This window comes from Cyprinodon variegatus, unplaced genomic scaffold (assembly GCF_000732505.1).
Source record: "Cyprinodon variegatus isolate N-32 unplaced genomic scaffold, C_variegatus-1.0 Scaffold85, whole genome shotgun sequence".
NCBI lineage: Eukaryota > Metazoa > Chordata > Actinopteri > Cyprinodontiformes > Cyprinodontidae > Cyprinodon > Cyprinodon variegatus.
Genome location: NW_015150538.1, coordinates 140371 through 163591, shown reverse-complemented (window position 1 = coordinate 163591; position 23221 = coordinate 140371). Strand labels below are relative to the sequence as shown.

Below are 23221 nucleotides of genomic sequence, written 5' to 3'. Positions count from 1 at the left end.
AACACAACAGAATAACAGTAAAGTTGAACCCCAGACTGGCAGACTGGGGGTAGTGGTTCCCCTCCATAAAAAGGGGCATCAGAGTGTGTGATCCAACTATAAGCAGATTACAGTTCTCAGCCTCCCAGAGAAGGCCTAAGCCAGGGTACCGTAGAGGTGTGTCCAGCTGATTGTTGAACCTTGGCATGAACTGAATGGAACATCTTGGACTCCGGTAGGCTGGCCTCTGTCAGTGGTCCTGTACATTACCTTTATGTACAGGATTGCTAGCTTCAGCCAAAAGCCGGAGCTGGTCTGCTATGGGGACTAATGGATTTCTCCCAGATGACAGGTTCTGCTGGCTCCCTCCCACTAAGATCTACAGCATACCCTGGGGTGGTTCACAGCTGCGTGCAAAGTGGCCGTGATATAATCAGCTCCCCCAAGTGCCAGGCCAAAGTCCTTGACCGGAAAACGATGACTTGTCCCCTTCAGGTTGGAGAAGAGTTCCTGCCTAAAAAGGAGGAGTTCAAATTTTTTGGGGTCTTGTTCACAAGTGAAGGAAAAGTGGAGTGAGAGATCAATAAATGGAAAGGTACAGATGCTGCTATAATGCTGACACTGCAGTTGTTTTTTGTGGCAAAGAGAGAGCTAGGCGAAAGGACAATGCCTTAATTTATTATTCCGTCTAAGTTGCTACCCCCTCCTATGGTCATGAAATCTGGATTATGACTGACAGAACAACATCTTTTATACAAGCAGCTAAAATAAACTTTCTCTGCAGGTCAGCTGAGCACTTCCAGCGATGAGGAATTCTGTTGTCTGAGAAAGGATCTGTGTCAAGCCACTTTTCCTCCACATCAAGAGGAGCCAACTGAGGTGGCTCAGTAAATGCTGGAGGGGATATGTCTCTTGGCTGTCCTGGGAGCGCTTCAGGCTTTCCCAACCACAGTTGGAGAAGGTGTCAGGGGAGAGGGTGGTTTTAAGTCTCTTCTGAGACTGCCGCCTCCGCAAACAAGTACAGGATCAAAAGAAGTATGAGTACAAGTACAAGTACGTGGACCTTTTCATCTTCTTCACCCACAGTTTAAAAAACTACTATGTCACTTACAGCCATATACTCACCAATGAGCCTTGCATAAGAGTTTAAGCAGGCTTGGTGATTATCTTGGTTGGGACAGGTTCCCACAGTGTTGGGGGCCATCCAGCAGTTAGTCATATAGTCAGCCAGTCGAGACCTGAAGAAAGAGAAAAAGTGACAGACGTATGAATGCATTAGTAAGAAACAAACACAAACATGCAATACTGAGCTGATGCTCAAAACTTTCTTTTTTTTAATTTTAAGTGTAGTTTTTGGATATGACCGGTAAAATGTTAACTGTTTTGAATCTTCTACAACAGTTCCTATTGATGTGTTGCTTTCTTCAAGCACCACTGTTATTGATATCTTTCCTTTGCAATATATATTTGGTGGTACATCTATATGCCGATGAACATAACACGCATTTTTCAGTTTTCCTTGCTATTCAGAACATCTAATTTGGGTTCAGGTTAATGAAAATGCATTTGTACCTGTGGTTAAAGTAGCTCTGAAACAAAACAGCACATACAGCTTGGCACCTAAACTCAAGAACAATGAAATATACTGTAGCGTCAAGGAATGCAATCGTAATGGACAAGAGAGAATAGATATAAATAAAATTATCAGCTCATATAGTAACCAAGTAAAACCTAAATGCAAAAATACTCAGCTATAAAATCACAGTATTGCAGTATTGAGAGTGAAGCTTCGTCAATCAAATTGTTGGAAAAAAGTCCTTGTATTTGACTTAATTTTCAATATAGGTCATATTTTTTTCCACTGCTGTCTTCTGCACTTAAGAAATCTCTGTCTGGAGGTAGAGACTAAATACCATACGCAAAAAGAGGGAGTCATTTCACAAAATAGATTCAGCTATCCATGTTACCTCCTTCATATACAAGGTTGCTGGATTCAATTGAGGCTCCTAAATCAGTACACTAAACACTTTCTCAACTGTCTCCCAAAATTCACCCTCACCATAAGGCAAAGGAACAGTAAAGAAATAAGTTGTGCTTCAATGTGTTTGTGATAAGAGCGTTAAGCCTGTGTGGGCCCCCAGGGTGGCATTGCTAATCCACTTAGCTAGGTGTAGGGGTAAAAATGTGTGCAAAGTTACCCTGCCTTTGCTGGTTACATCACAGATGCTCACAATTAGTGCACATTTGTCTCTTTTTTGTTCATGTGTCATGAGTCATTCACGCTGGCCTGGTGTGACCACATTTTCAGCTTTAAGTTCGGAAGCACTTAAAAACCCGCAAGGTTGTTTCACCACCAATTAACAGGAGCTCTCACATATCTTTATGGTACCAACTAATACAGGTTTTAGTGATGAGTTAAGGTTAATTATGTTAATTAATGTTAGGTTATTTTTTTATTTCTAGAAACTTTTCAAAGGTAGCAGAGGTTCCAGAGTATTGCAGATATTAGCCTCCCTTTGGCGACAAACTGAAATAAATCCAATGTTAATGACACAGAGAAGAGGAAAAGCACTCTGCTGCTGCTTTTGCACAAGTTTTTTGTTTGGAGTTGAGATATTTAAGTTTTGTGAAATTTGATCAAATATTATTTCAACTTAAGAGATGTTAAGGAGTTGTTCCTGGGTGTAAAAAAATCAACTTACAGTACTGTGTTTGTTACAGTTATGCATCATAACAAGCATCTCTAACAAGCAACTCTTCTAGTTTCACAGCCTTAAACACCACACTTAAAAAACATAGGGGAAAAAATCCTGATTCACAACAAGAGGAGCTAAAATTCTCTTTAAAAGGAACCCCAGAATTATACTAGCAGAGCTCCTCAAATGTGTAGCCACCTTAGCAGTGCAATTGTAGAATTTCTCTCAGTTCTAGAAAATGCACAATAAATCCAGTGAACCTTTGGTCTTTTTGCATAGTGTTTGATGTAGAACGAATATGAAGTAAGAATCAATCCTTCTCATGTGATTAAATCACTGATGTAGGCGGAAGCAGCTTATATAAATACAGTACATGAACGTCAACAACTCCTTGGGGAAAAGAAGGCCATCCAACATGTAAGTCAGGTTCACTATGAGTATTTTCTAATTCCTTGTCAGAAGAATGACGCTAAATCAAACATTTTAAACACATAACCAGTGGATTGTTGCAACAAATGCTTAGTTTTTTTGTGATTTATTTAATTAAAATATACACATAAAGACTATCTTTTTTCCTAATAACATCTGAATATTACTCAAATATTGGTCGTGGAGTAATATTATACTCCACGGCTGATCCTGACACAAATAGAAAACCTTGGCTCATGCATTTACCACATCCCGCTTGTAACATACATCATCAAAACACACCAACAAAGTGCTGATTTTGCAGATGGTGGTGTATCAGAATTCTGTAAAAGAACAGAATATTAATGTTATAAAAATATGCATGAAGCTTTGTCTTTAAATAAACACTGTAACATGGTGGCACAGCTCAATCACTTATTCATCAATTTCTCTACAATTTCCCTGAGTTCCTGCAGTAATTGGATGAGATGAAGAATGCACTGCAATGACAGAAAGGCTGTGTCTGCATACTTATCAGCTAACATATAATCTTCTTGTTCAGCAGGAAGTGCACTTTTATTTAGAAAGGATAAAGAAACTAGTTTTGTATACATGGTATAATATTCTCTCGGGGATCAACATGATATTGTGTGGTATTCTATGCCTGTAGAACAGCACAGGCATTCAGCTCAGGGTTATTAAAATAACTGATTACATGTCTCTGTCTGTTGATTACTTTTTTTAAACTATTTTCATTTATCACTAGCTTACTGTATAGGCTTGGGCTATCTTGTATTCAACACAGATAGCTTAAAGAACATGAGATGCAGGGAAAACTAGAAATAGACTAATACAACTTTTATAGTCATTTTGTATTCACAAAGTGTATACACAGAGTGTATGCAAAAACTAAATAAGTACAGATTTTCAGACAGTAAATAAACATTTCCATTCCATAAAATCCAGCAGTGATCAAATGTATGCAGTGTGGGACAAGAGACACCATGAAAAAAATGCATTGATATAGAAGTTTGGAGCATTAATATATATAGTGCAAATATGCAGTATTTTTGAGTGGTTGTCATCTGTGTTATGCAGAGTTTGTGACATGATTTAAAGTTTCTTTAACAGTTCAGCACTGTGATGGCGGTGGGGATGAAACCGTTGAAGAATCTGCTGGACCTGCATCAAATGCTGTGAAGCCTTTTCTCAGAGGGCAGTGTGATGAGGATGTGAGGGGTCATTGATAATGTTACAGGCTCGGAACATACAGCGCTGGGATGAAATGGAAAGGAATGAAATGAATGAAAGGGAAGAGGAGCCCTGATGACCCTCTCCGCTGTTCTCACTATTCTTCTCACTTTCTTCCGGTCTGAGGCGCTGTAGCCTCCACACCACACAGTGAGACAAATGTACAATATATGTATGACAAATAGATATTTACTGTATGAATAGTGTTCCTAGGTTTGCATGTTTCTTTTCTAACAGCTATTCGAAATAGGAATGGATCAACCAGAGTACTGACATAGCTCCAAAATTCCACAAAATAAGTGTGGAAACCAGGGACAGATCTACAGTGTGTTGAGAGACACCTGCAACATTGTGCCTCCTTTGAATTCCACTTTGTTACATTTTCTACTACATTCAGTACTGGCGGATATATCTTTCTACATTTCCTCCAAACTACTCAAAAATGTTTTGAAACAGAAATATTAGATTTATTTTCATGTGAAATAAACTTTGGACCATTAGAAGTGCTTCTGTCAACATTTTTTAGGAGCATTTTCAAGTATCACACTAAAGAGATTGAAAAAACCCCAGCAAAGTTCAAATAACCATACTAATTTTCACCAAAACGTTACGCTATCTTGAGGTGCTTTTTGAATAAAAAAAAATGCATAAAAGGAGATGAAAGCAAGATTTAACATAATAAATATTTACCTCACATGACTGATCAGTCGGTGACCCGTTAGAATCATAAATATTTCTCAATGTCTCATGATAGCATACAACATCAGTAATGTCAGCTGATATGATAAAGTAAGTTTAATTTCCCTGAATGCAACACATTCGTTAAAACCTCGGTGTTGCATACTAGTTTGCTGCCACTATTTCCCTTTTATCACAGTCAAAAATAGCATACACATAAAACACTTTACATCGCCTTGTTAACTTAATCTTATGGATGTTCTACCGGTAATTAGCCTTTCCTTTTTTTTTACGCCTTAAAATTTTGACATGATATTTGGCTGGAAACGTGGCAACTGAGTCTTGTATTTATTATCTTAAGCTCAGGTAAGACACTGTTGATACTGTCCGTGATTCAGAAGTGGCCTTATACAAGGTTTGTGACAGTTCCTGCACATGCCCTGAATATGTCTGTGTGTGCTGGCATAGTTTTTCCTTCTACTTAGTTTTCCATGAATTATCATGGACGCAGCTTTCTGGGAACAGCCTGCTTCTTTAAAAATGACCTATTTTCTAAAACTGCAAAAATGACATTAACAGTCAAGTCAAAACTCCCTTTAATATCAAGGTGATTATTTCAGTTTAATCAGTTCTGAGCACATCCACCCGGCTGCCTATCTGTGCATTAAGTTTAAGGCTTTTCTGTCCTGGTGAAAATCCTGGTAGACACATAGTTGTCCTTGCACTTCAATACAAACATACTGACATATAAAACCAGGATGCATAATAAATTGCATAATCTAAAATCATAAAAGTGTCCCTCTCAACACATGCACTCCCTACTCAGAACCCCCTTTTCACTCATCAGCATTCAGAGGAAAAAAGCCACTTGTTCCCACAGTAATGTAAAAAATGATAGAAAAAAAAAATAGAACAGGCTTAACAGAAGAGAATATTTCTGCTGTGCCTAAACAAAGCAACCTTTAAAAGCACCCTTTTTTCTAATCATAAAGGGGAAATAAAAAGTATTTAACTTTTGTGTGAACACAGAATGTAAATGTCAGATTTCTGCTGGCACAAAGGATTAAAGTAACCGAACGAGCGCAAGTTTCTTTTTAGCCGCGGAGCTCTTTCCGACAATGATGGCTTAAAAACAGTAATTTAAAGTTTAGAGAGGTGTCCTGAGTGTTCAGACAATGGCGTTCCAACACCAGGATTCGGTGCATTTCATGGCTTCCACGGACTTTCCATTATATCTCAGCAAAGCGCCTCTTGCTGCTGAAATTACAGGCTGTCTAGCTCCACGGAGTTTTATGGTCATTTCAGCCACTCAGCCCCCAGGGAAGTGGCAGGGGGAGCCCCCACAGAGGTAGACTTCTTTCAAGCAACCTGACACTTTAAACACAGTCATCCGGGTGAGCACTGAGTGCCTTTCCATCCTGCTTGGCAGTAATAGAAAACTAATGGCTTTTTCTATGGATTCTTATTCCTATCACTTGATGGCCATGACAAACAATGCAACTTCAATCAGATGAGTGTCAGTCCTGGAAACCATTTCCTCAAGATGGAGGACACGCTAGAAGAAAAACTGTTATCAGACATCATTTAAAACAGTTTTTTGGGAATCCTATCTCGTTTGGAGACCTTCCTTTGGTCCTCTTTCCAGAAATATTGAGCTTCTCTGCAGACGATAATATCTGCTGAATGTTAAGTTGCAGCTGCTGAGTCTTATCAGTTTTCTCAGTCTTCAATCTAAATACTCTTCACAAACCATATCTCATCTACATCAGGCATAACAATGCGCCCCAAACAATAACAGCCTGCATAATAGCAGTTACATGAAGCAAATGGAGAAGAACAAAAGATGTTTGTTTCTCTTCTGACCTATTCGGCATCCACTTCCTTTTCTTTCATTTCTTCTATGCTCCTCTGACCTTATCTCTCCTTGCCTCTTGTCTGCTCTCTTTTCTTGTTGTCACTTTTGCTTTAGATGCCCGTGTGAATTTAACCCACAGTTCAGACAGTGTGTCCCTATGTCGTTTAATGCCAAATGGATAAAATGAACACTGAGTTTAAAAAAACTGAGATTTGCTTGAGACTTTTTTGGCAGTGTTTTCCCTGTATTCCACATATGGTATAAATAAGTCACGAAAAATAAAAATCCAAGTCACCCTACAAGATAGCTTTGACCTTGTGAGATGAGCATTCTGAATCTTTCAACAGTCTTGAATGTCTTATGATCTTTTTTCAGCACCTGTTTCGCAGCTGATGACTCTGTGGTTTTGGTCAGAGGTGACTGTGCTTTATCCAAAAGTTATTTTCACTTCAATGTTTCTGGACAAAAAAAAAAAAAAAAAGTCATCTGTGGCATATCTGCTCTCACTGGGATTCCCCAGTCAATACCCTTAAAGTGCATTGCACACAGATGGCATTCAGTCAAAAAAGAAGAGAGTTGTATGTGCACGTATCTACACAAAATTTCACTTACTTAGTTGGAACAACAACATTAACAAAGATAGGCTAAATTTACTAAGTCATTAGCATAGAGAAAAAAAATTTAGGGGTAAAACGGCAATCTGAGATGTAACTAAAATCAATACTTTTTTTCAAAAGCCTTTTAACATATTGACTCTGTTTCTTCTACGTTTTTGCTCTTTTGGGAAGACCTCCCATAGGTTTGTGTTCATACAGATTTTTGAAAGTGAAGACCTGACTTTCAGCTTACTTCCAGGCATTTAAAAATGATCTAGGTTAAGGTCAGAACGCTGAATTTTGCCGCAGCAGTCTCAATCATGTTTGGAACTGGCAGGGGCCATCTCTAAAAGCTTCCTGTTATTTAAAATTATTTGGTATGCTAGAGCATTGAGTGTTCCTTACACTAGAGGTAATAGGTCAACCCAATTCCCTAAATACATTCCTTCTAAACAATACTTTAACCTTTTTACAATACAGTCAAGGAAAAACCAAATCTCCTGGTGATTACCAAACCCAGATTCATCCACTGGAGAGAAAGTTATAATTTGTACTTTAGGAACAACTGCATCAGACAATTGCACTTGAAGTTGTACAGTAAGAACAATGCAGTCTCTGTTTTTAGCGATCAAGGTCACATGACGTTTATATTCCTGTTGACTCTATAGAAAGTTGGAAATGTCTGCACACTCTACTATTTAGTATTTATTTTGCACTTTGTGATTATATGTGGCCAAGCTGCTTTTGTTTCCAGTCACTTTGATCTTGATATAATACCACCACAGCAGATCAAGGAAAATTTAGTTAAGCAAATCAAGCAGATTTCATGAATGGGCTTATTGCACAGTAGGCATCATATCACAATACTATGCTTTAATTTAGTGAGCTCTTTAGAGTGATTTGTCTTTTCTCAAAAGATTATAGGCACAGCTTTGGCATGTTGTTGAACACATGCTAAGCAGGCGAATGTGATAAAAATTAGGCTCCAGTATCAAGCACAAAGTGTTTCCCTTCTATTCCACCTTTGGTTTGAGATGTGGTTGTGTATTTAGCATCATCCCCGAGAAACAGACTAAGAGCAGTGTTATATAAAGGGTTAAACAGCAAAACTGGCAACGTACACTGCTCTTGGTATAATGTCACTGTCTCATAGATTTTTTGACATTTCAGTGACATTTAAATAGAAGCTCTGTAAATACTGCAGTGGCACAAATGTTTTGCAAACATTTCTTGACATGTACAAAGTCTATGCAGCTACCTGTCTTGGGTGGTGATCAGTTTTTCTGTGCTACAGTTTTAAATGCAACGGAAAGTAATGCTGAGTCATTATTTTTCTAGAGCGCTATCTCTAATAGATCATCAGTATAAAGCTGCATCATGCAGTTGCTAAAGTGTGAAAGAGATTTACAAAAAAAAAATAAAAAAAAAATCCCCAAAATAAAAACGTCAAAAGAGTTATGATCCAAGATAAAATGTTGTGATTTGAATGGATAATATCATAAACAATCTCAAAAGATATGATTAAAACTGACACTGACACTGTCAGATTAAGTCTGTTTTCAGGTGTCCCAAAAACACCTACTAACCTTTCTGGTCTTTCTAGATAGTCTTAATATGAGTTGTCTTTATGTTAAACTATAAGAATAAAACTAATAGATGTTTTCTCAAAAGGGTTGATAATAATGATCTGTAATTAAATAAGTCATAGTTACAAAGATAACATTATATGGACATTTTAAATACAATAAATACTACAGGGTATAGTAAAGTTCTAATAAACAAAATAAGAAATGAAAGATGAGGCAGCCTTCAACACATACACAACCGCAAATTGACCTTCCAATGGTTAAGTAAGAAGCTCTATTGATAATGTTTCATTAATAATACATATGGAAACACTAAAGGAAAATACTGTAAAGGAAAGCATACTGCCTCAATGGTAATGATTGTAATTTTCCACAAAGCTATCTATTCTTTGAAATTACACTAAGAAAAATAAATAGGCCTATTCTAATCTGTGTATTGAGATGAAAGGCACAAGCCATTTTTCCTGCCTCGTTCCTTTCACTACTTCAATTCCACTATCATTCTTTTTCTGAAATGTCTTTCCCCCATACTGCTTTCATTTATAGCCAGCAAGCTAAGCATTTCTTCAGTGATAGCGATGCTTGATTAAGGCTAAACACTGCAGCAAACCACACAATGTATGAGGAGAAAAAAAGGTCACCATTTGACATATGATTTGCTTGCAAAAAAAAAAAGAAGAAAAATAGAGCAGCAGCACTATAGAAACAGAAAAGAAAACCTCATTACTAACTTGTAACCAGATAAGAAACGGTTCTGGCGCTAAACACAGTCATTCAGAGGTGAGCACTGAAAATATCCTCTTTTTATTTCCTTTTTGGGTTATTTTATAAAAAAAAACAGTCTTGAGGCGTTCGGTGCTGGAACAATGGCAAAAATAGACTTTGATGCTAATTTGCAGAACAGTTTGACCTGTCCCAGTTTCTTTCAGAGGGTCTTTTCGTTGTTATATTTACCTTCTTAACAATCAAAAGACAGGTTTTTGCATATACAGTGTATTTTCATGGTGAGTGGTTCTCCTTGTTCCTTATCCCTTAAGATCTTATTAGGAACCACTGCAAATCTGTGTTAGTCAAGTGTAACGTGACCGGTACAGCTAAACCATTAAACCTAAGTTCCATTGCAGGAGATGACCATAGGCACATGCTGCACAATATTTTTTGTAATTTGGAAGTTTATTCAACTCCATGAACTACTGGAAACACTGCTTCTAATATTATAATTAAAAAGGCACCACATATTTCTTACCATTCATGTTGATTTAGCAGTTTAAGAGTCAAATATTTAGCATTCAGGTGTGCAGCAATAGTACAAGACTGAAAAATCTAATTTAACATTTGTATCACCCAACTCTAGTGATACAAAAAAAAAAAGTGGAAAAAAAGCTGAAAGCTGAAGTGTTTTTATTTCATATCATATTAAATAATGTAAAAATACCATATGGTATTCTATTGGAGTATAAAAAAAGAATGTATGTAAATTTATAAATATTTCTAATGTTTAACAGTAGTATTCGGAATTTCCTTAGTCTTTCTGGAGGTTTTTTTGTGTGCGTATTTTTTAAACATTAAATTGTTTCAGATCAATCAATACAATTTTATTATCCTACCAAGGTATTTGGAGTTAATACAAAATCTTGATTTCAATAAATGACTTTTTTTTAACTGAAGGAAAGTTAAGCCATCAAAACAGGTATGATGGTTGGCTAATCGACAGGAGATATTGAAGAGGGCCTTATGCCTACTCCCTTGACAAGTTATCTAACTAAGACAGGACAAGATATGTCAACTGTAGTATCAATGCACGTATAGTTGGAATACTTGGTTTGCATTAGATACCATGTATTAAAACTAAGACTGTTCTCACCGGCGTCATAGTTGGTAAAGCTTTTTACTAATGCATCCATCAACTTGGCAAGAAGTCAAAATACTTCCACAGCTTTAGCTCCCACTTTAGTGAACATCTTTATATTGTATTCCAAGTACTACTCGTATGTATATATATATATATATATATATATATATATATATATATATATATATATATATATATATATATATATATATATATATGAATAGTATCCCACATTGTTAATCTTTATTGTTCTTTAGTTTTTTTAAACATTTGTCAACCATGTGATAGGTTATGAAAGATTTACACTAAAAAGCTTTTTTTTGAATAAACAAACACAGCAAAACAACAAACTTAGCCCTCAAAAGGTCCTAAAACTCAGCTAAGTACACATTTAGTTGTGACAATACTGCATTCTTTGGAAATGGAGGTTCTCAGAGGGAGTTTGCTGACAAATGCAGTCATTTAGGCATTTTCTAGTCATCACTCGACTGCGCCATGCTGCCATATGTGACGACCTCTTTGCCAAAAAAGTACCCCTAAAGTGTGGCTCTCATTTGCAGCATTTAGCCAGTTTCCAAATGTAATCAGAACTATTACTGCACTCACACTGCTATAAGGACAAAATCTGTAAATACATTTTCTCTTGTTAATATAATCCATTTTCATTCAACAAATGTGAAACTCACTTGTGATACACAAACTGTCTTACAAATGTGTTTTGCCTGCTCAACCTTTAAGGGTTCCTTTATATATTGGTAATCATATTCTAATTATAATCGTTGCATTGGGAAATAACTCTAAGCAGACTCTGTGCTAATAGCTGCTTTCTGTGGTAATCTTTTTTTATGCAGCATTTTAAATCATTTAAAATATTTAGGAACGGATCAGCTTAATATATTGGTATGTGCAGCACTGGAAAACTTAAAGCTGATCTACTAATCTTGTTAACACAGAAAGGAGCTGCAGCTAATTTATTTTTTAAATTTTTTTGATGGGCGGTCAGCTGCATTTTTTTTTAGCTCACATCACGGTCATGGAGGTTTTGATTTCTTAAAGAGATTGCGGCTGTTCACTGTCTTACGCTCAATCATCAATCCTTAATTCTCAGCAAATGCATGAGAAAAGATGGTCAATACAATAAGGAACATTGTTGGGTTTTTTCCCTTTGTTTCTATATTATGCTAATGTTGAACCTTTTCGGGTTTAATGAACGTCTGCTGGCAAACCAACCTTTTAAGCTATTTTTATAAACTAAAGAATAAAGCTAATAAAGAAGCTAATAAATAAAATATTTTAGATTTATAAAAATTGTGCGTGAGTCTGGCATGTCTTAACAGATATTGTGTTAGTCTGTTATACACATGGGCTTCTGCGTGTGCTGTGAGCACTTGAGATGTGCACTGCTGTGAAATTCTACATTTGGCTAAGTTTAGGTGCTTCTGTTGTTCAACTGTATCACAAACAAAATAATTTCCCTTATCAGGCAAAAATGTACACACAATATTTGTTTATAAAGAACGTCTGCACAATTACAAATCCCATTATTGTCTTAAGACAAAAAAAAAAAAATAATAATCTCAAAATCATCCAGACATACATTAAATCCATTAGCAATAAGCACAGTATCCCTGTCATACTCATCATGCTGTTTCAGTATGCAGCTCTTTTCAGTGAACTCTTTTCAAAGTGACAATGCGTTCAAGCCCCTGTCATACAGATTCAGATTTAGAACAGTGTACGCCTGATGTATCAAAAATCTGGAAAAAACGCTGGCATACTTTGGATAAGTTAGGGGTACGTTTTCTATAAGTTAAGAGCATGCTGAAACATGCTGAAACACACCGGCACATGTCGACATATGGCGAGTACGTCATGCCAGCGTATGCCATATGTCGGGCATAAGTTACGGGTAAGTTATCTGATCATTGACATATGTTAAGTGTAGGTTACTCATAAGTCGTGGTATCCAGCTTATTTAAAACCTATGAGTAACTTGTGCATAACTTATGCGTAACTAATTAAGAACTTATCTCCAATGCATATGAACGTTTCTGATGTGTTCCAGACAACGGCTGAACATGTTTCTAACTTACAGCTACTGTATAATGGCATATTGACAGCATTTGGTATATAAGGGGGTTCACAGGAGGAAACCGTCAGTACTCCTCCAGACTTCATCCCTATTATAGGCTGAGCGATAAAGTGAATGTGATGGATCCTCCCTGCATTCAGGCCCAGGACCAAAAAACTTCCTAGCAGACATGACGTTGAATCTGCTGCGACTGCAAACCTCCTTTCTTTTTCTTTTTAGGTTAATACAACAATTAAAGACTTCTTTTTATGCAGACTGGGCACCTCCTTGGGCTCCCTTTAGGCGCATCGCTGCTCCCAGGAGCAGTGATGCAGCTTTAACTGATGATTCGTAATGCCATTATTTCATGGGTATTACGCTGACGTGTATTAGTTCTGGACACGTTATAAATATGCTATGTATACGCCCAAAATTGAAAAAAATATACATATAAAGTTCAGCATATGCCAGAATTTTAGAAGATTCTGGGATGTTGGGCATATGCTGGGCATACGCTGGGCTTACGCTGTCCAACTCGGCAAGGCGTAAGAGGGCCCTTAGAAATTGAAACAAAGACCTTGACTTTTTGTGACAGTTGGCAGTTGTGTTTTTCCTTCCAAGTCATCTGTTAGGCATTAGGTCATTTCATATGAACAGAGTATCTCTTTCTCTTCTCCTCTACGGGCCTCTTCTCAACAAAGTGGTTTTACCTGCCAGCTGTGCACAGTGCTGTTAAAAATATCAGCTGCCTTTGGGACACCAAAATTAATCCACACTGGTTATCCAAAACTGCATGTTCCATCAAATTCCTAGATACACTGTGCTTTGTAATTTGCACAAACAATCTTAGTAAATGACCTTAAACACACCCACTAAATGTTTTTTTTTTCTTTTTGTACAAGTAAGCACTCCTTATTTGATATCTTACATCACAGCATATGATCTTTACTCATGGGCTGCATATGTTGTATGCCTCCTACCAAACCTTTCCTGAACCAGAGACAATGTCAGATGCAGATATGGAGAACAGAAATGAACTGTTTGCTCAGTAGTCCAAACTAATCTTTTAAGATAAAGGTAGTTGAGTATGAGTGATTAAAGATGATTTTCCATATCATAAGCTAATATTGTCGACTGTGTTATGTGATGATCTCTACCTGTCAGTTGGTTTTCCATGGACTTCCTGCATATGCTTTCCTTAACAGGTGTTTCTAATCGATGTGCCTGCATAAAGTGGGGTGGCATGCTTGAGTTTTGTGCAGATTTGGCTCCAAGCTGAGTTTCTGCTCCAGAAAGTCTTTAGTCTTTTTTTTGTTTAGACGCAGATTCTTCACTATACCTGCCTCTCGCTTAAAATGGTGCACCCCCTTCCGACTGGCTTCCTACTCCAAACATTCCTTTTGATTCATTTCACTTGATATCTTTAAATGAATAATGTAAATAGTTGATTTTGTGTCTTTCCCCTCTTTTTGTCATCATATGTTTTCATTAGGCTTGGCTGTAGTAAACAGTGAAAAAAGGTAGTACTAAAAAGCGGACCACAAATCAGTAATGGACTGAGATTTTAATGAATGTATTACAGTGAAGTTCAGTCAAGTTGTGCTTAGATTATCATGTCAGCTAGTATCAGTGATGTTAAATGTAAGTTGAAGAAGTTGAGATAGAAATGTGAGTGTAATGGGAGCCACCAGTGGAAATAGCTTCTGATGAGTCATGTAAAGAAAATATTCGCAACATCAGAACAAGATGAGCAAGACCAATCAAGACAGGTTTTTTAAGGCTAATACCCTTTTTTTTATATCAGTCAGACAAAATCCATATATGTGCTGCCAATTTTTGGGGGAGACAATTATTTAGCTGATTTGCTTTTTCTTCTTCCATTTAGGTAATAGAAATGTCACAAGGATAACAAATGTCACTTAAGACTCGATTAAAACAAAAAAAAATAATCATTTATTCAACATTGTTAATGTCAACAACACGGGTAATGTTAATCTTTTTTGTTTCATTTATTATTAAATGGAGGGACAATGTTTTGATGTGCCTTGTTAGATCATAAGACCTGGCTGCTGATTTCACCTATGAATCGGCAAACTTGCACATTTTGATGATGAAGGTTCTCAGTTATCCAGGTCAAAGTCATTCCGTAAAAATTCAAATCTTGAAAAACCAAGTCCAGTGGATATTTTTTGGATATTTTTTGAATTTTTACGGAATTGCACATTTTGACTAATGCCGATAAAAAATAAATAAGTTGGTCACAACAAGGTAAAAAAAAAACTCAATAGAGGCTAAAAATCTTACAAAAAAAGGGCTGGAATGCTTGCTGGAAGCAGCAAAGACAAACTGTCATAGAAGGAAGGAAACAGAGTGGATATAGGAGGAGATAATTGAGGACAGGTGTGTTCAATCAGGCTGGCTTGGGTAGTGCAGGCAGCAGGTGGAGCAAAAAACAAAGCTGCCATGTCACAGTGCGAACATACTTTTTTCCCAATAGTCAAAAAACCATATCAAGGAAGTTTAAAACAATTTTTAAAGCAAAATTGGGTTGTAGCTGTTTTCATCAAGCCCTTCTAATGCAATACTTCAAAATGAGCATACAAAACATTGTTGGGAACACATCTAGTAAATGAGGCCATATACTAAGAAAATTTAATACGTCGTACTTCCTTTTGAGTTAGCTTCTTCAATCACCATTTCTGTGTGTGACTGTGCAGCAAACTGACCTTTACCTACACACCATAGAGATTCCATGATGTTTCTCTCATCCTGCAAGAAGAACATTTGCCAATCAGACCCAACCATCCTGATGACCAAAAAAGGCCCCATCAAAAAAAACAAGAGCTTCATATAGAAGCACATGCAGAACCACAAGCTGGGATGCTTCTTTCCAATGCTGCATTAATGAAATAATCCATACAGGAGACACAAACAAGTATTAAGTGAATATAACTGCTGAAATTTCCTTTTTTAATTAATCAGTCTAATTAATCTTTTTTCAGCTTCCATTATCTGAAGGCCATAAGCTGCAAAATAACAACAAAAAAAGGCTAGAATTATTTTACTGTATGTGCAATCACTCTGTAAAATACATTATTTTATAATCATTGTATTCTTTACCTGCACCTGGAATGCTGTATGCAACCATCTTTATTTGTACATCTTTATCTTTTTAATCTAATTTTGAATTTATATCATACAAAATACTTATGCTATTATAGTTTCTGTTATGTGGCTTGACTTCTAAAGAGGATCCCAATATGAACTGTTGTGAAATTACAACCCCAGCTTTAAGAACCACTTTGTGGGACCGTCATCCTACTTTATTAGCAAAACAGTCTTTACTGTATGTTTTTCCAAACAATAAAAGACGCTCATTTCCTGTGAAATCCACACAAACATTTTTTGGTGGATTATCAATACTGAGTCCGTCTTCAGAGACCTGACCGTGCTATATGTTACGCCCAGCGGCTTGAGCAGAATTAGCAGCCTGGGAATACTTCAAGGCTTCTCACAAGGAAAAAGCACAAACGGGTTTGTGTTTGAAGTGTATGTGAGAGAGAAAAAGTGATGAGAAACCAATGATAAAAGTGCAGCAGTCTCCAGATTTCTTTCAGCTTTATCTCCGAAGCTATTCAGGGTAATGTCATCTGGGCCAGTCTTTCTCCCCGCACAGTTCCCCTCAGTGGGGACTTAAGTTGTCAGATACAAGAGAAGAGACCGTCGAGTTAGGGCAATGTGTGCGTTTATGTGTGTGTAAAAGACTAAAGTCCAATGAAATTTTAGCAAGCCACATTGGCCTGGTCCTGTATATCTCCCAAAATGGGACAGTTTACTTGTGCACTCAGTGATTATTTCTTACCTACCTGCTTTAAAAACCTAGGGGCCGAATAACTTAATCAAAGAATGCTCACTGATTGTGTTTGCCAGGGGAAATGAGGCAACGATAGAAGTGTTTCATTGATCTCCCAGAAAATCAATACAATACAAGTACGAATACAGCTTTATGCTCTTTGGGTTTGCTACTATCGGGACTGCCTTTCATAAACTGACATGTCAGAGGATCGGAAAGTGACTTTGCTTTCATCCCCAAACCCTTGTTCACAGAGAAACATCCATGCCCAAGTCTGAAAGAAAGATGATGAAGAAAAAAATCAAAAATAAACAAGCAACTATTGTTGCAAACAGAAAAATGCTTTTTGATTGTATTCAGGACAAAGGAAGGGAGTCCTGTAATAACAGAGGCACTGATACAACAAGGTATTAATGATATCTACAGCTGAATATGATAGTGGAACACTGTCCATCTACTCTAGTATATTCCAAAGATTTTGCTGCTCTGAGAACAAGGTAAGATTGAAATTTTCTTAGTTCTTCTTCGCCAAAATTATATCATTAAAATCTTTGCAATGTTTACTCCACTTGGAACAATAAACCTTTTTCAAGGGAAAAAAAAATACAGCAAAGTTGGCAGTCAGTACTCTTAAGGTTTACTAAAGTACTTAAGATGATAAAATGCCAACAATATCTAAATATGGTATCAATATAAAAACAACATAAATGTTTAATCAATTGGAGAGACAAAAATCTGTGAATATTCTTCAACTTCCACTCTGATTGGTAATCAGCAAGTTAAATAAAGAAAAGTCTGATTTATTCCAGATCAATAATTGCACCAAAATAAAGATATTCCTCCAGTTTTGATGATAAAAGCCACCCACTGACAGCACTAAATATTTAATAGATGAAATACATATTTAATGGACTAAGGAATAATGTTGTAATTCTTTGATCCTCTTTAGAATCTATAACTCTTCTCTTTATTAAAGTGGCTGTGCATGTGGACTAAACTTGCAAGCTAAAGTAATTGATAAAACGCCAATAGTAATTAAGAGCATAGTTGAACTTATAACATTTTAAGGTTGAATGGAAAAGAAGGAGATTATTTGGGTTAGCTGTATCCACAGAACTGCAGGTTCTGATGTGGACATATTTAAAGTGTGGTTCGAAAGACCATTAACAAATGTAAATCAGAGGGTATCCCTAATTTGTAAGGACTTTAACATTAATTTGCGTAACTCAGAATTAGCCAAAAGAGGAGTTTCTAAATACAGAGTGGAGTTTGAGTCTTTATCCAAAAAATACAATACCCATCAGAGTGACACATTAATACACATTTAAAAAAAATTTGATAATAGCACAATAAGGGAATTTTCTATTAATGATATCAGTCACCATCTACTGCTGTTTCTGGTTTTTAACAACTGTTACAAGAAAGCTGCTAAGGACAATAACCAGAAGTATAAAACACTGAAAGTAGAGGAATCTATCATTCCCTTTAAAAAAGATCTGCTTAGTCAACATTGGGACTCAATACTCTAGGAGAAAAACATAGATAAAGCTTAAAAAGTTCCTAAACATTTGTAGGATAAATGTGATATTTGTGATAATGAACTATGACGTGGTATGGACTCTTAAGTAAAGTAGAATAGAGACAATGATAGACAATAATCAGGAGAAGAGGTATAATTAAACGGTTAAACTTCTTCATATAAGCACTAACTTATACATGCAATGTAATTGCATATGATTATTATTAACAATACATTATATCTTTAATCCATACAAACAAAGGATTTGAGCTAATTTGTCATTTAAAAAAATGTGTACTGTCAAGAAAACAAACTGAATGAAAAGTTTGATTTGTTCTCTACAAGTAGCTACACATTTCCAAATCTGTTTTCACTGTAGATTTTATCTGCTCCAACCCAATCTCTACATCTGTGTTTACCAGAGCAGTAATGTACTGTATAAAATAGCCTCTAGCATCTATTGCAAAAACCCATAGCTGTTTGAACAAACCACTGACCTCCAACTGACTGCATTGGCCTACATTGATTTTGAGCAGGCCTCTCCTCTGCCTCTCTGTCTCATTATACTGCATCTCCTTTCCTCTCCCCATTCTTTCTCCTTTCTTATTAAATCTTTATTTCTTAAAAAGTATGGGTCTGGCAAGCTGGGTGTCCTCTGTTTTTAGCCTGACAGGTGTCTCTAGGGGCTATCACTATATGATCCTTCGTTTGTTTATAACCGTAAAGTGAAAATGGGCCACAGAAAGTTTGCTTAAGTCTTTTTATATCCATATGCTGAGATTTGAAGTTTACTCATGTACTGTTTCTGTATGATCAGATTTACTAATTTTCTATTTCTTAAACAATTTGGTCACATTCTAGGTCGCTAAAACGGCGATGATACCCCCTTACACAATATCTATGCATTTCCATGTTTTAATTAAGGATTTGATAAACAAGGCTAACACTAGGGGCTTCATATTCAAACAACCCAAACAAGCAGCCCTAAACTACATGGGCAAAAAAAGTTGCATGTCATAACTGAGCTTCTTACGGGGTGATCTTTAAAAACTATAATGCAAAACAACAGAGATCCTTACCAGATTTGTAATTTGTTCCACTCCTTTACAAGTTCTATTTCTAAATAATGATGACTATAATGATAAATATTTTTCACCAACATAAAAAAATGGTGTTTGATTTGGTTTAATTGCATCAAACTTATCCACAGCCCTTTGAAGATGTCTTTCTCTCTATTAATATCAATCTACTATCACTTCTGACAGTCGAAATATGTTCAGCTATAAACTACTACGTATCTTCATCTGTTACTGTAACCAAAGTTTTGCATATGTTTGCACCAGACCCTAAATCATTTTCAGGTAGGGTAAATCCTTTTGTGTGTGCTAGAAGATTTTATTGATTTAATTTTTATTTTTTTATTTGTCCATGTGTAATGGTTTTCCTCCTGTATGAAGATACGATTCACACATGCAAGCAAGTTGACATGTTTTTTAATACATGGTAACATTTTGAAGATCAAGGCCCAGTATATATATATATATATAAAAAACCTGTGGATATGTTTCCTGCATTTTCAATCCCTTTTCCACTAGATAAACTCTTGTAATAGCATTTGCCTCAAAGGGTCTCGTAACTAGTGAATTGATATGGGAAATCTGTAATTGCTATAACTATATCTCTTTATTCAGATTATCTTTTTATGTGAATTGGTGTTATCTAAAAAAGTGAACCAAATTGTAGACGCTTAATGGTAAAATATATATTGACCAAATTGCATGATGTAGACAACCATAAAGGTCATGGATAAAGCAATGGATAGGTCTTAAGTAGGGTTAGTTTAGAGGCCCACTGTAATATGCCTGAAAACAGCAGCACTCCTACCAAAGATTGTTCTAGGGCAAACCGCCAGAATTGACAGGTTTTCTGGACAGACAGAAATTTGTAGAAAAACTGAGCAAAAATCAGTTTGCCTCAATTTGAGTTTGCTTGGTGTGCTGTTTTAGAAAAGAAAAAAAAAAATCCCAGCAGATTAATTAATTTCCTAGGGAACTAAAACTGTGTGTGAGTAGAAAATACATCAGCAGTTTTAAAAAAAATCTAAATATACAGACATTCATCCTAAATTGGCTAGGCTGGGACAGACTATCCCTCTCCAGCATTTTGGGTATGGGCCCTGGCCCTCCTCCTCCCGGTGGGATGTGCCTGAAACATCTAATGCGGGAGGCGTCAACGAGGCATCCACAAAAACATCATAACCACTTCAGTTGACCCCTTTCAATGTTAAGTAAAAGTAGCTCTACATCAAGCCACTCCTGGATGACTAAGCTCCTCACCCTAACTCCAAGGGAGTGCCCAGCCACCTTGCAGAGAAAGCTCATTTGAGCCACTTGTCATAATCTAGAACGACCGGCTAGTCAGCTTTCTTTCCTCAACTTTCTGTTATGGTCAGTCTCAAGCTGCCAGCATCACGAACAATCTGCTCATTCCAATCAAAAAGGTTAGAACCAAACTGGTATGCACATCTTAACATTTGCACACCAGCCTTCGCATAACACCCTCAACATGGCAGCTTATTGCATGGGCAAAACACAACTGCACATGCAATGTTTTTGGAAACTTTAAAGATCAGGCCCATAGTGTATAAGACTTAACAAAAGCAGGGAACGATACATTTTAATTCAAGTTTCAAAGAAAAAAAAGGGATCAGTGGGAAGTTTGCATGTGACTTATTTGCATTGGGGAGACGGAAAGGAGTCGCTCTTCTCACTCTGACTGAAAACACAGTTTGCTGCTCAGTATGACCACCTGTCACGGTTTTGGAAAATGGCTCAGATCAGCACTTGCTTCATAAAAACTAAATCAAAGCAATAGGTTCTTTTAGGTGTTGAAGCCAAACTGCAGCGACAGAAAAAAGTTGTTAACTCTGAATCCACTAACTTAAATTTTTTTTTTTAAATGCTACAGCGTCCTGCTAAGTCACTAAACATGCCGACTAAGTCGGTAAGCTGGCAACATTGGTGTTTTGTTGTTTGTCTGGATGCTGAACCTTTGACAATGGAATAACCCTTTTTGTAAATTTGAATGAAATGCAATACCAATGCTTAGTGTATCCCTCAGAGTAATTAATCAGTTTTAAGAAAAAATAATTCTTCCATGTACAATACAATGGAAAAAGAAGGTTCAGTAAACACCATGTGGGGGAATTTTATTAATGGTATTTTGAAATCTTATTCTTCTGAGGGCAAAACAAACTTTTTACAAAACATAAAAATGAAGAGTTATGTTTGATGTATTTGCCTTGGCATTGTAGCAGACCAGTTTTTCCTAAGAAATTCAATGTTCAAAACTATATTTTTGTGTATCTTTGGTCTCAACCTAGCCTTTAAGCAACCACCTCCAAACAGAACCACAGTGCCTCCTTTAGTGAATAGTGCACCCACGCTCCCTGTCAAGCTCCACACTCCACCCCCAAGAGGGGGTACCGCTCTAATTGAAAAACACTATTTTAAAGACTGCAAAAACATTTGAAGACCACAACCATAAACACACAATCTGTGCTACAATTAAATGGTTTAGGTCAAAGAGTATTTATGTTAGAATCATATTTATGTGTACCAAGAAATCTTGCAGCAATATTTGAACATCTCTTTTAACACATTCTTTTAATCTGATGTTACTCATAAGATATTTTTACCTAAATATTATGTAAAAAAACAAAAACAGTCCTAAGCAAGTAAAATTATGCAAAAAAAAGTAGTGTGAGTGCTCTAAAGGTATTGATGGTGAATACTTCATGGAAAGATAAAATCATAAGCTTTAAAACACCTTTAAAACACCAAAACATCTCGTGTCTGAATTGAGGTAAAATTCTCTAGCATGGCAGTGCCGATTTACTATTAAAGAACACACAAAAAGATCCAAATTGTATTCAAGCTAAAAGTGGTCGAACTAGAGCAGCTTCTGAGTGATTGCTGGTCTGTTGGTGCACGGGCAAGTCGGTGTCTGCATGGCACGAATGTGCACACACTCATCGAGCTGTTGACCTCAGCAGGGCTTTATGCGGCTGCAGATAATGAGCTTTAACGTTCTATTTCATCTTTCTCAATAAGGAGGTGCGCTGCGGACACCGGAGGCCCTAAAGGTCAAACAAAGCAACTCAGTCTGAAAAGAGATAACACAATGCAGGCAAGCAGGTAATTATTGAGACAATCATAAATTGGAGGAGGCCTGATAGAGTTCCATTACTTTGGCTGAGTGGAGGGTAAATTTAGTGGTGAAGCAGAGGAACCATTAACACTGGGAGGGTGCTCTTCTCCCTTGAAGGCATATGGAGTTAGAGAAGGACCTGTCTGAACAAACAACTGCACCTAACTTAAGATATAATCATAATCTTTAAGTACATTATGTGAATAATTTAAACAGAATTACATTTGTTGATACTGACGAAGCACTCTAGCTTTTAGTTGAGTTCTATACTTGGTTCCTGTATTTTTATTAAAGCCACAATACGTAATACTCTCTGTCATGCATTTACATCAATTAATTTTGTGTAAATCCGTTCAAAAATTGTTTAGTCAAAATATTAACTTGGTGTTTCTGCAAAGACCAAATTATATAGAAAATGTTTTGCATTATTCACACATCTTTAACCTTTTTACCTTTCACCAGGTTAAGGGGAGTCTTACAACTGTTTCATTTCTGATACAAATATATATACTGTATATATATATATATTAGGGCTGCAACAACGAATCGATAAAAATCGACTTTTAAAAGCGTTGGCAACGAATTTCATCATCGATTAGTTGTGTCGCGCGATTAATGCGTCATCCACCGCCGTCGTCATTGCCGTGGGGCACCTCCCCCATCCCAAC

At 36.6% G+C, this 23221-nt stretch overlaps 1 protein-coding gene across 1 annotated transcript in view; it reads right to left on the bottom strand.

Moving 5' to 3' along the window:
* LOC107083836 (GDNF family receptor alpha-2-like) overlaps positions 1-23221 on the bottom strand; it is a 99616-nt gene that overhangs the window by 23581 nt on the left and 52814 nt on the right. The window contains exon 5 of the mRNA XM_015373333.1: positions 1105-1217. Coding sequence (XP_015228819.1) covers positions 1105-1217 — 113 coding nt within the window. The remainder of the gene's footprint in view (positions 1-1104; positions 1218-23221) is intronic.